General features: G+C 33.8%; 4 protein-coding genes across 4 annotated transcripts; all 4 read left to right on the forward strand.

Annotated features, from left to right (window-relative positions):
- Window positions 1-240: 240 nt before the first annotated feature.
- Window positions 241-3834, forward strand: LOC17876598. The gene is made up of 6 exons (XM_006280363.2): window positions 241-640; window positions 1931-2136; window positions 2244-2420; window positions 2565-2720; window positions 3167-3443; window positions 3546-3834. Exons 1-6 carry the CDS (start codon window positions 292-294, stop codon window positions 3773-3775), a joined length of 1395 nt encoding a protein of 464 aa, XP_006280425.1. The 5' UTR covers window positions 241-291; the 3' UTR covers window positions 3776-3834.
- Window positions 3835-3971: 137 nt separating this feature from the next.
- On the forward strand, window positions 3972-4708 carry LOC17876437 (dirigent protein 2). The gene has a single exon (XM_006281656.2). It carries the CDS (start codon window positions 4061-4063, stop codon window positions 4628-4630), a length of 570 nt encoding a protein of 189 aa, XP_006281718.1. The 5' UTR covers window positions 3972-4060; the 3' UTR covers window positions 4631-4708.
- Window positions 4709-6934: 2226 nt separating this feature from the next.
- Window positions 6935-8757, forward strand: LOC17875394 (allene oxide synthase, chloroplastic). Its single transcript, XM_023776841.1, has one exon. The coding sequence runs from the start codon at window positions 7019-7021 to the stop codon at window positions 8576-8578; it is 1560 nt and encodes a 519-aa protein (XP_023632609.1). The 5' UTR covers window positions 6935-7018; the 3' UTR covers window positions 8579-8757.
- Window positions 8758-12412: 3655 nt separating this feature from the next.
- Window positions 12413-14785, forward strand: LOC17875039 (polyadenylate-binding protein 8). Its single transcript, XM_023782271.1, has 6 exons — window positions 12413-12629; window positions 12725-12837; window positions 12915-13556; window positions 13649-13726; window positions 13843-13938; window positions 14600-14785. The coding sequence occupies exons 1-6, from the start codon at window positions 12413-12415 to the stop codon at window positions 14783-14785; spliced, it is 1332 nt and encodes a 443-aa protein (XP_023638039.1).
- Window positions 14786-16923: the final 2138 nt, after the last annotated feature.

A 16923-nucleotide genomic window follows, 5' to 3' on the forward strand; every position in this document is an offset into this window, starting at 1 on the left:
TTTTTTTTTTTAAGTACACCAAATATAATTTCCCTGTATATAATAGATTTGATTTTCTCGAGTATTATATTTGGTTTTCTTAGATATCTTTTCCTATTTTCCTTTTGTAGTAAAAGTGTAAAAACCAAATAAATTGGTAAACCGAAATCTAACTAAACCGAAATTGAAAATTCCAATTTTAGTTTCTAAACCAAGATCTACTGCGTCAAAGCTCAAAACCTTAAAGCTTCCCTCTATAGTTCCACGAATCCATTTCAATAGAGATCGATCCTAAAACAATTCAAAACCACAATGTTCAACACCAGCACCAACACCAGCGTCTCGATCTCAGTATCAGACGAAGAGGCTAACGATTTGAATCGGATCCGAGCTCGAACCCGACGAAAGCGGAAGAAACTGAGTCATCGAACCAGCTACGAGCTACCTCGTTACGTTCTAAGGCTTTTCGTGAGGTATTGGGTGGTTTTGGTTTTTCTTCTTGCTGTTGGGTTGCTTGGGTATGAATCAACGAGGATTGGGATCAAATCTAGTGAGCTGAAGACTCCAGATTCGAGTGGGAAAGAGAGTCCAAGCAACAAAAATGAAGGGAATTTGAATAGGTTGGATCCGACTATGAAGGTTATAGGTGGTGTTAAGCAACGTAAGCTTGATGATTTCTATTGAAATGTGTAGTTTTGGAATCAAGGATTTTGAGCTGCTTATGTTTGAATAGGTTATGAATGTGTGAAAAGAGAGTTTCTTTGATTTGGTATTGATTGGTGGGAACTTGGGTATTGTTTGATTTCATGTGTTCTGTGTTGTGGCAAGATAAGTTGATAGTAGTGTGTATGGATTGTGGTAGGTTGTAGGAACAAGGCTCTGTACTTTGAGCTGCTTATGTTTGATTAGGCCATGAATTTGTAAAAAGAGAGTTTCTTTAATTTGCTATTGAGTGGTAGGAACTTGGGTATTGTTTGATTTTATGTGTTCTGTGTTGTGGAATGATAAGTTGATATTTGAAGTGTGCATGGGTTGTGGTATTTGAGCTTCTTATGTCTTAATAGGCCATGAATATGCAAAAAAGAGAGTTTCTTTGATTTGATATTGATTTGGTGGGAACTTGGGTATTGTTTGATTTCATGTGTTCTGTGTTGTGGCAAGATAAGTTGATAGTAGTGTGTATGGATTGTGGTAGGTTGTAGGAACAAGGCTCTGTACTTTGAGCTGCTTATGTTTGATTAGGCCATGAATTTGTAAAAAGAGAGTTTCTTTAATTTGCTATTGAGTGGTAGGAACTTGGGTATTGTTTGATTTTATGTGTTTTGTGCTTTGGAATGATAAGTTGATAGTTTGGAGTGTCTATGGGTTGTGGTAGGGTGTAGAAATAAGGATCTGGATTTTGAGCTACTTATGTCTGAATAGGTCTTGAATGTGGAAAAAGAGAGTTTCTTTAATTTGCTTTTGATTGGTGGAAACTTGGGTATTGTTCGATTGTATTGTTTTGTGTTGTGGAATGATAAGTTGATTGTGGTAGGTTGTAGGAACAAGGATCTGAATTTTGAACTGCTTATGTCTGAAATAGGCCATTAATGTGGAAACAGAGAGTTTCTTGAATGTGCTATTGATTGGTTAAAAATTGAGTTTTGTTATATTTTATTTGTGTTCTGGAATGATATTTTGGCTTCAGCAATTTGATAATGTGGATCTTATTTGTAAGTTGATTGTTGCGTCTATGGATTGTGTAAGGTTTTTTGAAGCTAGGGTCTTGATTTTGAATCTTGAGCTGCTTATGTCGGATTGCGGGATGATAGGTAGTTAACTGTCACTCAAGAGGCATAATTGTGGGAAAAGAGACTTTCTTGAATTTGCATTGATTGGTTAAAACTTAAAACTTGAGTATTGATAAATTATCTGTGTTCTGTAATGAATTTTGATCTATGTATTGTGCTAGGTTGTTTAAAGCTTCTGCCTCCGGAGGAGCTTGAACATCTTGATATATTGGAGCATAAAGATTCAGGCTCTCCGGTTAAGAGAGTTGTTTATCTAACCGATTCGGATGTGTCGATGGGAGAAAAGAAAGCTGTTCGTAGTAATGGGACACGGTTTAATTTATTCACGGGGAACCAGACTTTTGCTGAGAGAGAGAATAGTTATCAGGTCATGACTTGGTAACTCTACAAGGCTTAAGAACTTGAATTTCCTGTAATTCGAGGAAGCTTTTGATGAATGTCGATCTGAGTATTGGTTTTTTTTTTTTGCATCAGGTAAGGGAAACAGTTTCTGTGCATTGTGGATTTTTCAATGAAAATGGGGGATTTAGAATTTCGGACAAGGATAAGAAGTTTATGCAGACATGTGAAGTTGTAGTCTCGACATGTGCGTTTGGTGGTGGAGATAACCTATATCAGCCTATCGGAATGTCTAAGGCATCAAGTCAAAAGGTTGGTCACTCTGAATTTCTCATCTCCACTGCTGTTGAACTGTTTCACTTTCATATTAACTAAGCATTTTGACTGAGTCGTTAGTTTTGTTGAGATATACTTTGTCTGTTGCATTCAGTCCTCTGAATAAGTTTGTGGATGCAGGTTTGTTATGTCGCGTTTTGGGATGAGGTTACTCTCGCAACACAAGAATCAGAGGGTCATAAGATTGATGAGAATGAACACATTGGAAAGTGGCGTATTGTGATCGTAAAGGATCTGCCTTTTACAGACCAAAGGCTTAATGGGAAGATCCCAAAGGTATTGTTCATTTAGCTAAAGGATCTGCCTTTTACAAAACACTTGGTAGTGCATGTAGCTATATTATTCACTTGAGTTTAAACTGTTGCTGATTATGCGTTCATAGTACTCCATGAGTCCTTGTCTTTTCTTTTATATCATCAAAATCCTGCCTTTTTGTTTTCCTACTGATGGCTGGCGTTTGGTTAAGAATTTGTTTTCATTGAAACCAAACTTTAAACGTCTTCAATTTTCATTTTATGCCTCGTTATCTGGTATTTGCTTGATTTGAATTAGCTCTTGATGCTCTTTTCTCTTGCATCTTTTGATATTTTTTAAATCTATGGTTGGAAACACAATATTTGAGTTTCCCTTTTGCTCACATTTGAGTAAAATATAAGATATTTTCATGAGGACTTTAATGAATCTATATAGACTTTAATCTATATATGAATCTATATTTTCAGATGTTGGCCCATCGTCTTTTCCCGGATGCTAAGTACTCGATCTGGGTAGACTCAAAGTCCCAGTTTAGAAGGGATCCACTTGGTGTATTGGATGCTCTTCTTTGGCGAACAAACTCGGTGCTTGCAATATCAGAACATGGAGCTCGAAGCAGCGTATATGACGAGGCAAAAGCTGTTGTCAAGAAACACAAAGCTACACCTGAAGAAGTTGAAGTGCAAATAAATCAATACCGGCGTGACAATTTACCCGAAGATAAAAGATTCAACGGGAAAAAGGGTAAATTTCTTTTCCTCATCTGTATTGTACCAAAAAGGGTACTTTCTCACATTCTAACATTGAGGATGGAAGTAACCTTTGGTTGTTTTACTTCTCTCACAGCTTTATCTGAAGCCTCTGTGATTGTGAGAGAACACACTCCATTGACCAATCTATTCATGTGCCTCTGGTTCAACGAAGTTGTTCGCTTCACTTCTCGCGATCAATTGAGTTTCCCATACGTTCTTTGGCGATTAAAAGTTCTCAAGAACATCAACATGTTCCCTGTGTGTACACGTAAAGATCTCGTCAATAGCATAGGTCATGTGCGCAAGGCAAAACCATTAAGTTAGTCTACGAATGTACCTTAACTTTCCAATTCATTTGTTTATTTTAGAATCTTTATTGTATTTAGCGAGTGGACATGAAAACCAAACTGACATATTTAAGTCGAAACCGGACTAAACAACTCAACTGAGATTAAAAGATAGGAGTTTGAGGACAAAAGTAAGTTAGTGGTTTAGTTATGTTGTGTAAGTAGTAGTTATACCAAAATCACTAGTCTAACTTTATAACCAAAGAGGTTTGTTAGAAAAACAGTTTGAAACTCCTCTGTTCTCTCCTCTTAATCTCTGATCATGCTTACTAGAATCATCTTCCTCACCGCAGTCGCGACTTCTATTCTCGTCGTCCTTCTACTCGCTTTATTCTCACCCGTCCCTGATTACGACCCGCCTGGATCACTCTTCTCTTTCTCCCTCTATGTTCAGCAAAAACACATCCCATCATCCTCCTATTCCTCTCGTCGGTCCAGTCATCATATACCCCGACCACGCGGACAAGGAGGAGGAGGAGCATTGATTTTTCGACGAACGCTCACGGAAGGACCAGAAAACAACTCCCGTATAGTAGGCAAAGCCGAGGGATTCATAATCCCGCATGAAGACTTTGCTAACTCAGATTTTAACGTTATATACTTGACGTTGGAGACACCCGAGTACACAGGGAGTGTTAGCATTAGGAGCAGAGACATGGCACATAAACTGGAAGAGGTTATGGAGGTAGTAGGAGGGACAGGAGCTTTCGCGTTTGCTCGTGGAATCGCCATGTTTGCTGAGGTTGATGATCATGAGGAAGAAGCTGTAACCACTTACCGTGTTAAGCTTCTGCTTAGATTTCCACATACTTCTCACCTTGATCCACAATGATGGACGTTTTTCTATTACAATACATATATTTGTGTATAAATAAAGTTATTTAACAGATTCACTACATATGTTCGAAATAACTCTAAGCGATAATCAATTTTGGCTTCTTTTTGCCGTATAATTTAAGACCATCTCCAATTGTTTGCATTATTTTTTTCGCTGTAAAGTTTGCTCTAATAGTTATTTTTATTTTTTATTCTAAGAAGTTAATTCGAATCAATCCTGTTAAATAATTTATTTTATCTTCTATGAGCTCTATCATTGTCTTTTAATTTAAAAATTTAAATTCAACCCACTTATTTTATTTTTATTAAAAAAAAATATTTAAAATTTTTTAAAATTAACAAACTTTATCATTTTTGATGTCATTGTATTTTCTAATTTAATATGTGATTTTTAGATTTTAAATTAATTTAATAAATATGATTGTTAATATAAATTATGTTATGGTAAAATTTTATTATATATATAATTTTGGTTATGTATAAATGAAAGAATATTAAATTTAGGGAGCACTTTGTAAATAAAATAATATGTGTTCCAAAAATATAAAAAATGAATAATGTTGCTCCAAATTTGAAACAATACTATCCGTTCTCTATTTTGGGGGCTAATAAATAATTTAGGGGAAATTGATGAGGCATACGATTGAAGTAGGTGAAATATACGTTTTCCTACTTTGTGTACAAAAACCTTAAACATCACTTTTAAAAAATGAAACAAATGGAGTAATATTTAATTTTGATAATACTAAAAATTTAGACGGTTTAAATATAATATCACATTTTTAAAAAGCTATTGAAACGAATTTCGAATAGGATTTTGGATCTGGAAGAGTTTGAAATAGATGAAGACATAAAAACTTTTGTCCAAGCTATCACGTTCATCCAAATATAGTGAGTGTCTTCTGAAATTTAGAAGAGAGACATATTCGTCTAACATACAACAAAATGCACTAAGATACAAAACAATTCCTTGGGACGTTTAATTTTTGTTATATAATAATAACTCAAAATTGGTTATTGAGCCAAATTTCCTTATATAATATACATCTACTATTTAACACGTGCTTGTTTGTTCAAAATATTGATTTTAAAATTTCAAGATATAAAATAGAGTTGACGACAAAAAGAAAAATAAATAAATATATAAAATAGATTAATAAAACTCCAAAAACATATGGGTGTCGTACATGATGGGGAAAATGACTAGTCATTATTATTTATAACTTTTGGAATTCTTCAAATAATAATTACAGGTATATCTTTGTCTTTTTTTTTTTTTGGGTTCTCCTGCAAATTAAAATTAACAAATTTTAAAATTTCAATATATTTTCTTTTTTTGGCAAACAATCTCAACTTATTTAAGAGTAACCATTTTCAAATTTTTTTCAAATTTATTCCATTTGAAAAAATTTAGTAGATATAAATTCCAAATAGCATCATTATTCAGTTCCGATAGAGTCAGTGAATAACAACGCAGATGACATAATACACTAGCTTTTAGCTTATGTTTAGTTGTTCTGAAAACAGTTGAATCTCGTAGCAGACATTGGATCAGATTGTTGTTTGGCGAGACTTTGAGTCGGATTGTGTTCTAACGAGACTTTTCTTAACTAGATAATAAAACTTATGCTCTTATAATTATTTCAAAAATTACAAATATAATTTTCTTTCGTTTCTCGTTTACTCCATTAAATCTAGTCTCGATTTGTCACAACTTTCCATCATGATCTTTGTTACCAAAATCATCATTTTTATTTACCAGCGTAATATTCATCGCGGTGGTGTCTTCATCATAACATCTATTATATTTGGTTATGCGACATTTAACTCTAACCGAGTCAAGAAAAATAAATTAAAGTAACATAACCTTAGGCAACTCAAAATCTCTCAAGTACAAAAACAGAGCAACAAGCTCTCTTACACAAAAAAAATATATATATATATATATCGAGAATAGTAATTACAACTTTTTTGTTTTTTTGGTTCACCAAACTTTTTTCTTTCACCTAGTAAAAAACAACTTTTATAAATCAAAAATGAAGAAATACAAAAACAGAACAACAAGCTCTTAAAAAAGTACCAACTTTCAAAAAAAAAACTGGATTCAAAAACGTGTCTAAATGAGCCGGCCGGTGGTCAGAGAGAGACTCCAATAGATCTCCATCGTCTTTGTTTGGTCAGAAAAAAAAGGAATCTTCTCTCCACGCCACTTAATTCACTATTTCTTTATTTCCCATATTTTTCATTTCACATTTATTTATTTCCATTATAAATACTCATCTCTTATTTCTAAATCATTCAATTCATAATTTATTACCTTTCTTTATACAAAAAAATATCTTTCAAGAAAACCAAAACAAGAAACAAGTCGCCACTGTTTCTAATGGCTTCTTCTTCTTCACTTTCATCAACTCCTTTCCCAATCTCTCTTTACCCAAAGACCGTTCGTTCAAAGCCACTCAAGTTTCGAGTTCTCACCCGTCCGATCAAAGCTTCAGGATCAGATCTAGCCGTCGAGAATCGAACCGGATCTAAAGATCTCCCGATCCGTAGCATACCAGGAAGCTATGGTTTACCAATCGTTGGACCAATCAGTGACCGTTGGGATTACTTTTACAACCAAGGACCTGAAGAGTTCTTCAAATCACGTATCCGTAAATACGACTCTACCGTCTTCAGAGTCAACATGCCACCTGGAGCTTTTATCGCCGAGAATCCACGTGTCGTGGCTCTGCTCGACGGTAAAAGTTTCCCGGTTCTTTTCGACGTCGATAAAGTCGAAAAGAAAGACATTTTCACCGGTACTTACATGCCTTCAACAGAACTAACCGGCGGTTTCCGTATCCTCTCGTACCTCGATCCGTCCGAGCCGAAACACGCTAAGCTCAAGACATTGCTTTTCTTCCTCCTCAAGTCAGCTCGAAACCGGATTTTCCCCGAGTTTCGAGCTACTTACTCGGAACTATTCGACTCTTTAGAAAAAGAGCTTTCCCTTAAAGGAAAAGCCGAATTCGGCGGCTCCAGTGACGCAGCTGCCTTTAATTTTTTGGCCAAAGCTTTCTACGGGACGAATCCCGCAGATACTAAGCTTAAAGCCGACGCGCCGGGGCTCATTACCAAATGGGTTTTATTCAATCTTCATCCATTGCTCACTGCTGGCTTACCAAGAATCATAGAAGAGCCTCTCCTCCACACGTTTAGTTTACCACCGGCGTTAGTCAAATCTGATTACCAAAGACTCTACGACTTCTTCTTCGACTCGGCTGGTGAGATTCTCGTTGAAGCCGATAAATTGGGTATCTCACGAGAAGAAGCTACACACAACCTTCTCTTCGCCACGTGCTTTAACACGTGGGGTGGGATGAAGATACTATTCCCGAATATGGTTAAACGAATCGGGCGGGCGGGTCAAAAAGTCCATATCAGATTAGCGGAGGAGATAAGATCGGTAATTAAATCCAACGGTGGAGAACTCACGATGGGTTCGATTGAGAAGATGGAGTTAACCAAATCAGTGGTTTACGAATGTCTCCGGTTCGAACCACCGGTTCCGGCTCAATACGGTAAAGCGAAGAAAGATCTGGTTATCGAAAGCCACGACGCGGCGTTTAAAGTAAAAGCCGGTGAGGTTCTCTACGGTTATCAACCGTTGGCGACGAGAGATCCGAAGATTTTTGATAAGGCGGATGAGTTTGTGCCGGAGAGATTCGTCGGAGAAGAAGGAGAGAAGCTTTTGGGGAATGTGTTTTGGTCTAACGGAAGAGAGACGGAGACGCCGACGGTGGGGAATAAGCAATGCGCCGGTAAGGATTTTGTTGTTTTGGTGGCGAGGTTGTTCGTGATTGAGCTTTTCCGGCGATATGATTCGTTTGATATTGAAGTTGGTAAGTCGGCGTTAGGTAGCTCCGTTAATTTCTCGTCGTTAAAGAAAGCTAGCTTTTAGGAGCTTAAGGGTAAATTTGTAATTTTCATGATGTTCGCACGTGTGTAATCAATCAATTTTTTTTTTTTTGCTCGCTTGTGCCATGTATCTATTTTCTTGTTCTAGTTTCTTATGGAATTTGATAAAATGTTTTATATTTGTCACTACTACTGTTTTTATAATGTGATGTTTTTTTAAGAGGTTTGCTTGGATATTTTATAAACACAGTTTTATGTCTTTCAGTCATTGTTTTACTGCAAATCTGCAATGGAGTAGTTTCTGTTAGCGTGGGGTTTGGTAGGTACGGTCTCATACTTGTCATGTCTACAATGAATTAGGCCTAAACGTTCGGATATTCAGATAGGATTTGGATCGAATATTTTGGATTCGGGTTTTTCAAATTTAAAATTACAAAATCCATTCTAATGTTTTCAAATTTCAGGTTCGGATTAAATTCCGATCCAACTTTTCGGGTTAGGATTCAGATTATCTATAGTATTAAAAAATCTAAAATTTTGTGAAGGTATTATGCCTAGACTAGAATTTATACTCGTTTTGGTTTCCGTGTATCCGTAGTTAACTCTTACGTTTATAAGAGCACCTCCAACGCTAACAATGAAATAAAAGTCTATTAATTACTTTTACCTGATTATTTTTATAATATATCTATTATTTATTTAAATTTTAATTAAATTAAAAAGTAACCATTAACATATTGTTTAGCTACCGCCCCTTAATGTAGTTAGTTTTTTATAACCTGTATTTATACTATTCATTATTTTTATTATTTTTTTCTCTTAAAAATCAACATTAAAGGAGGTGGCCTATGGTTTGTTGTTTTCTTTATTTTTGTTTGTAGTTCTTTGGTTTTTTCTGCTACTTGTTATTTTTTTTTTGTAATCGTGTGTCATACACGAATATAGTATAGTATTAACTTAATATAGATACCAAAAAAAAATGGGAATGAGAAATTTTGGAGTTTTGTTTCTCTATCTCTCTAGTTAAGTGTGTCCTTGTATTTGTGTGGAGGCAATGGACTATAGATACTTATATTATTCCAATTACAAAGAAAGACACATATACTTTGGAGATAATTTGGATGGGGCCATATAGATTCTAATCAACACTTCAAGAGAGTCATCATAACAATGTTCCACTATCATTTATTCATTTTGTATATTTTATCTACCTTCCTCTAGGTTTTTGGATCTAAATGTTTACACCGGTTAACGCGGACAAATCCATTAGCGGATAGACCGCTTTTTATTTACCATTTATCAGATATATTTTGTAATATTGCGGTCCAAGAAATCAAAAGAAAGCTGTTGCAGATCAGCTCTAGACGGCTCTTACATACAAATAAAGTTGGCCTACAAAGGTTTGTTGTCCATCCTAAAAGTCGAATTAAACCGTTGACAGATTTGTTCATCTTGACCACCGTTAACATTCAAACCCTTTAATTATTAGTTGCTAACATGATCACCCTCTAAAATCTAGATTTATATCCATTGATTATCACCATTGGTCAAAATATAACAAATCTGGCCAAAATATTGTGGATCTAATGCAATACATACTTTGTAGTTACCTAAAGATCATCCAAATGGTTTTGGTTGGAGATTGTTTATATACACTATTAGTTTTAAAGATTTGAATGAAAATGTTATTCTAACCTTATTCTACCATCTCATGATTACTATTGCTCTACTCAATTTTAAAGTGAAGATTTCATGGACTAGTGGAAATAAAACTAATGTTTTGGTGTCACTTCACAGTCTTCACTAACATAATGAAGTGAGTAAGAAGATTATCATGAGCTTCACGTAGACTGTAGACAACCTTTTCATTCGTATGTCAAGGTAAAGCTTCGAATGCTCACCCCATTATGAAAATATTTTTACCTTAATGCAGATGATTTATACAGAAAAAAAAAAACAATCACTTATATTTTTTTCTTCTTCTTAATTTAGACATTTCATACTAAATTTTTTGAGATTTTCACCAATCAACCAAAAAAATCAAATATCTAACGCCGAGAGTATCTTATCTTATCTTTATTTATGATAAGAGACTATTGGACTTATTAAATATTATAGTTTTAAATATATTTTGGGTGTTTTTTTTCCAAAAAATAAATAATATTATATAAATTTGATCAAAAATTATTTTAGGAGGGGTCAGTTTCAAACATTTAACAAAAAAAATCAAAATATTTTTTTAAAACATGCATGGTTGTCAGTTATCATCTATTGATATGGTATGATATGGTTTATCATGTATAACAAAACTCGTCACTTCTTTTTAAATGGCTTTGTAAGATTTGTGAACAAATTATTATTTTCTCCAATGATCTTATGGATGGGTGATTCTTCATCTATTGGTAGGATACTTTATATTTATTTAAATGAAGCCTTAATTAAGAATAGGCATCGGCATAAAATCCGAATCCGAAAATCCGAACCGAACCGAACCGAAAAAATTGGATTAAAATCGAACCGATATTGGAAAAATAACCGATCAGTTATTAACTTTCATTATTTTTGGATATCGGATTAAACCCGATCCGAACCGATATCCAATAGATATCCATATATAACCGAACTTATAATATATACTTTAATATCTTTAGGATACATACAATATATACTTTAATATCTTTAGGATATATACGTTTGCCGCATATCGAATTAAAAATTATTTTTAATTGATTTAGGATATCACTGAATTTTGCTACTTTTTCATTAGGAATTTATGGTTTAGTTTAGTTTATTTAAAGCTTTTATGTATCGACACAGTTTTATGCTTCACTTTTATATATTGGTATGGTATTATGTTAGTTGGTTCTTTGAACTTGTCATTTGCCTCATTTCTATTTTTATATATACTTGGATAGTATGGATTATTTGAGTATAATTGGATTTAAAAATATCCGAATAAAACCGAATCCAATAAATTTTGGTAAAATTTAATTATCACAATTATATCCAAACCGAACCGAAATCCGAAATATCCAAACCGAAACCAAACCGAATTTTATAAATATCCAATGGATGTTTGAATCAATATCCAAAAAATCCGAAAACTGAAAAATCCGAACCGAACCCGATCCGATATCCAAACGCCCAGGCCTAATTAAGATGTTGTTGCAAAATTGAGAAGGAAGAACATAGGAAGAGAAGGAACAAGTCAAACAACAATGGACTACAATTAATTTTTAATGGGCTCAGTATATTGGGTTCTTAGTAGGCTTTGTTAACTCTAAATGTTTACCCGGTGGGTTAAATACAAATAAAATAGAGCTTAAGACACCAATTCGTACCTGTTCAAAGTGGTTGAGTCTCAGTTAATCATGACTCCCACAAGGGTTCGATCTACTTTGGTACCCAATTTGGCCTCATCCGAGCATCATGTCTCGATAAGGTTCTACTAGCCGGAGTAATGTCTATGTGCGCTTCTTCTTCCCGTAGTGGAAAGTTACATCTCCCAGTGAATCTGGTGCACCATCTCCCCCAAGGGTCGTACCCCTCGTGGATGTTTGTCTTCCACCAATGTGGTTAGACCCAAATGAACTATGAAGTAATCTAAATTACCTCTTTTATTTGCTTGTAACTATTATGCAAGCCGGCCGTGACAAGAAGAAAGTCCCATTGATCTAACCGGTTAATATTTCTTATATATATAATTTATGAAAGCTGAAACATTGACCTCGTCATTTACACTCCTACGTGCGTTGGTTGAGAAGGTCATCAACTTCGCCGATAACGACCCGTGTTGACTTAGGATTTTAATATATAACCCAACGAGGATAAAGCACTAATCAGACTTAGGAGTTCCATAAAACACCAAGAAAAAATGATGGAGTATTTTGGTTGGGATTATATGTTCGAAAGGTGGAAAGATTTGTGGTTAACTTCACTATACGTTGAGAATCTTGAAGAGAACATGAGTGATGAAGATCTCTACGATTTGTTTTCCGAGACGGCTTATGTGGTCCGTACTCATATCTGCAGGGATCCTTCGACCTATGTTTCTTGTGGCTATGGTTACGTTTTCTTTGCTAATAACAATGATGGTAACCAAACATTACACTCTTTTATTCGTTTCTGATTTTGCTTAAAAAAAACATCCTAAAGCTATGTTTTTGTTTCATGGTCCGGACGGTGACAGCTGAAAAAGCTCTATTGAAGCTAAACTTTGTTACTTTTAAGGGAAGGTCCATTAGAGTTATGTACTACGGCCAATATCTAAGTCTTAACGGAGTTGGTAATATATTTATCAAGGTACTAAACATTTGCTCTTGTTTTCTTTTGATTGATATAATCAAATCCTATTTGATACGATTCAAAATGTATCTCAGAATCTTGATAAATCTATCGATCACAAAGCACTTCATAATATATTTTCCGGGTATGGACTCATTGTTAGAAGCAAAGTAGCTTCTGATGCCTCTGGTCAATCTAAAGGTTTTGGCTTTGTTCAATACAACACTGAAGAATCAGCTCACAAGGCCATAGAACATATGAATGGAATGGTTCATAACGATACGAAGGTATCCGTTCGACCTTTTAGTCAAAGAGATTGTCAAAGCGTTAAAGAAATATTTGTCAATGTTGTTGTCAAAAAGATCCCCAAATGTATGACTGAAACAGAATTGAACACAATTTTTCAAAAGTTTGGACCGACGACGAGTTGTGTGATCAAGATAAATGACCAAGGAAAGTCGAAAAGGTTCGGCTATGTTAATTTTGTGAATCCAAAAGATGCAGCTAGATCTGTCAAGGCTTTGAATGGGAAGAAATTTGGTTACTACAAGAAGTGGTATGTTGCGAAATCGAAAGAGAAGTATGATATGGCATTAGTAATCAAGAGACGTTTGAAGAGTATCGCCGAAAGATCTCACGGTTCGAACAACTTGTGTGTCAAGAAGCTGGATATAACCATAAATGATGAAATCCTCAAGGATTTTTTTTCACCTTATGGAACTATACTACTATGCAAGGTTTGTATATATTTTACATAGAAAATAGTAAGTCATTTTGGATTTAAGATTTTGTAACTTTGGATTATTAATACGTTATTGTTTGTGGATAGGTTATGAGAGACTCAAGTGGAGTGAGTAAAGGATCAGGTTTTGTTACGTTTTCGAAACCTGAAGAAGCTTCTAAAGCTGTAAGTTTATCGATACACAGATGCATTCACGTAGAAAATGCAAAACATTACTTAAAAGTTGAAACGAATGGTTAATGTCTATTTCTTTCCTAAGTGTTTTAATATTGCGGGTTCAGATTGAGGCGATTAATAGAGAAATGAATATTACAAAACAAGTTTATGTGGATCTAGCCATAGCACTTACATATGCGAGCCCTGAACATCAGAGAACGGTAAGCAAACTGTTTGTGTAATGGTTAAAACATACTTTTGGTTAGTCTTTATGTTTTCTCAAAACTAGTGTTCGGTTTTAAAGTCTTTACGTTTTCGTAAATCCTTATCCATTCGAATACGACTACTGGTCTCAAAAGGATTATTGCAATTTTTCGCTTCCAAAAAAGTACGTAAAACTTCGGGACGAGGACAAGATATTAGATTGTGGGCTTCCAATTTAAAAGCAATTGACAATGAGTGAAGAGACCCATATCTTATATATATCATTTAAGATCCTACTCAACTTGCAATGTGATATATTGTTATTCTTAATACGCCCCCTCGAGATGATGACTCTTTTTGCCATAAATCTCGGTATGTTCGGGCATTGAATTGGTGAACCAACTATTGGGCCGGACTGAATGTGGATTGGGTTGAGTTTGTGCGGACCGGACTTTGATACCATATTAGATTGTGGGATTCCAACTTAAAACCAAATGGCTATGAGTGGAGATGCCCATATCTTATATATACCATTTAAGATCCTACTTAACTTACAATGGAATATTGTTATCCCTAATACAAGAAGTATTTTGCTTACTCGTCCCGAAATGCACAAGCCTACCTTTTACTATTTTGTCTCTTTTTAATGTTCATTTTATAACAAAATGTTTTGTACAGATGCTTCGTGAGAATCTGTACCACCGTGTTGAGCAACTGGAGCCTCATTCAGCTGCAAAGATCACTGGAATGATCCTCGAAATGGACCACGATGAAGTACATCACTTGTTGGAATCACATGACTCCCTCAAATCTAAAGCCAAGGAGGCTATGGACGTCCTGAGGACTGAGCAACAACTCCGGTGAACCACGCTGTCTCCGATTACAAACCCACGAAATATACCAAGTAACTCAAAACCTTCTCTAAGCCTAAATGTTAGATCGCAACCAAATACTCTCTACTCGCGTGTTAACAATTACCTAAGTCAATTTCTAACTTATAAAGTTATTCATCTCTAATCCTTTTGTAATCCAGAGCATAAACTGTAGCTAGAATTGGATTTTAGGTTTTATAACAACAAATTAAAATCAATTACAAAGGTTTGCTAGTGTAAGAAAATTACAATATATATATCTATATTAACATTTTTGAAGTATCTTTTGGGTTATACCCTTTTGTTTTATAATATTTGCATAATTAACCCCTTGCCAGTTGAGTAAATAATAAAACTTAAAGGTAGATTATGTAATTAAATCATAATGAAATTGCAAAACTAGAAATCTATATTTAATTACATTTAAAAAAATTTCCTAAAATCTCTCCCTAATAAATCAAATATTTCTCCAATATCTTTATATGATCTTATTTGTTTTCAAATTTATATTATTACATTAAACATATGTATAATAATTTGTTTTTTTGCATATGTTGCAATTTGAATGTTTGAAAACGAAAGTATATTACTCAAACGATACAAAAAAATGTATGTACTAAAGTATTATTGATCACTCTTTATTTAGTGATAAGAGAAAAATAATTTAGCGATTGATTCTTGTAACTCGAGTTAACAAATAACAAATACACAGGATTATGTTTGTGTTTTTATCAATGTGTGAAAGACAAAATTGTTTATATTTCATATAATACAAAATACTTTTTCATATGATACACAATACTTATAGTGGAATCAATAAAAAAAGATACCTTTATATACTTTCATACATAGTACTTTTTCATTTTTTCCCCTTCCAATTCTTTGAGTTATTTCTTAATAGAGCTTTTATTTTCCTTCAAACTCCAAATACTTTATGACACCTTTCCAAATTGATGTTTAAACCGGTTGGCATCTTCTTCCCTTAGCTTCTATCCATTTTTGCTTCTATTCTTATAAGTTGTCGTTATACCAAAAAGACGGTTGACATAAAAGTTATTTACGTACGAGATTCGTTTGTTACGGTAAGCAATTAAAATCTTGATACGAAAATAGAAACAATAATATATATTAAAGAATTCAAAAAATAATTTTAATGAAACCAATATATAATGTTTCTTTCCTAAAAAAGACTTGAACGCACCCTATTCACATCCAATGGAATGTTGAAAATTTTGAAGGATACTTGAGTTGTGAATGCAGGCTTTGTGATTCTATTTCCTTTTCTAAACCTCCAACTGAAATAATATTAAACTTGTTAACATTATACAAAAATAATTGAAAATTGAATTAATTACCAACTTGTTCCATTATCTTTTTGAGGATTGAGTTTATCGATAACTCTCGGCCGGATTGCTACACAGGTTTTTCCGGGGAAAAATATAAATTAGTAAATTTGTAATACATTCATTAACTCGAAATGCAAAGTAAAGAAACATGTATATAAAAATTAAGATAGAAAACATTTTTTTTACTTTTAAAATTTTAAAGAAATTAGCATAACTATATGTATTAAATGACATATATATTATGACTTAGAATTAGATAAAAGCAAAAAATTAAAATTAATTCACATAATTTATGAAAAATATTTCAATATTTAATTTCTAAGATAAAGCTAACTTTTTAAAAATCTAACTTATCACTAAAATTTTAGAAACTAAAACAAATTCATCACGGAATAACGTTTTAAATTTTTATACTTAGTAAATAGTAAATAATTTCAAAATAAATTGAGAAATTGATACCAATAACCTTTTTATGATACCCTCTTTTAAAAATACCCTCTTTTTTTACCATTTTCATTTTTGCCCTCTCTTAATTTTTAATGGCTATTTTACCCCTATTTGAAAGAATATTCTTTCACAAAGGAAGGAATATTCCTTCCAAAAATTTCCCTCCCAAAAATTTCCCGCCAAAAACTTTCCCGCCAAAATTTTCCCGCCAAAAAAGTTTCCGAGAAAAAAATTTCCCGCCACAAATTTTTCTGAGAAAATTTTCCCGCCAAAAAATTTCCGCAAAAATTTTCCCGCAAAAAAAATATTTTTTCAAAATTTTCCCGCCAAATTTTTT

The sequence above is a fragment of the Capsella rubella genome, unplaced genomic scaffold (genome assembly GCF_000375325.1).
Source record: "Capsella rubella cultivar Monte Gargano unplaced genomic scaffold, Caprub1_0 scaffold_8, whole genome shotgun sequence".
NCBI classification, from domain to species: domain Eukaryota; kingdom Viridiplantae; phylum Streptophyta; class Magnoliopsida; order Brassicales; family Brassicaceae; genus Capsella; species Capsella rubella.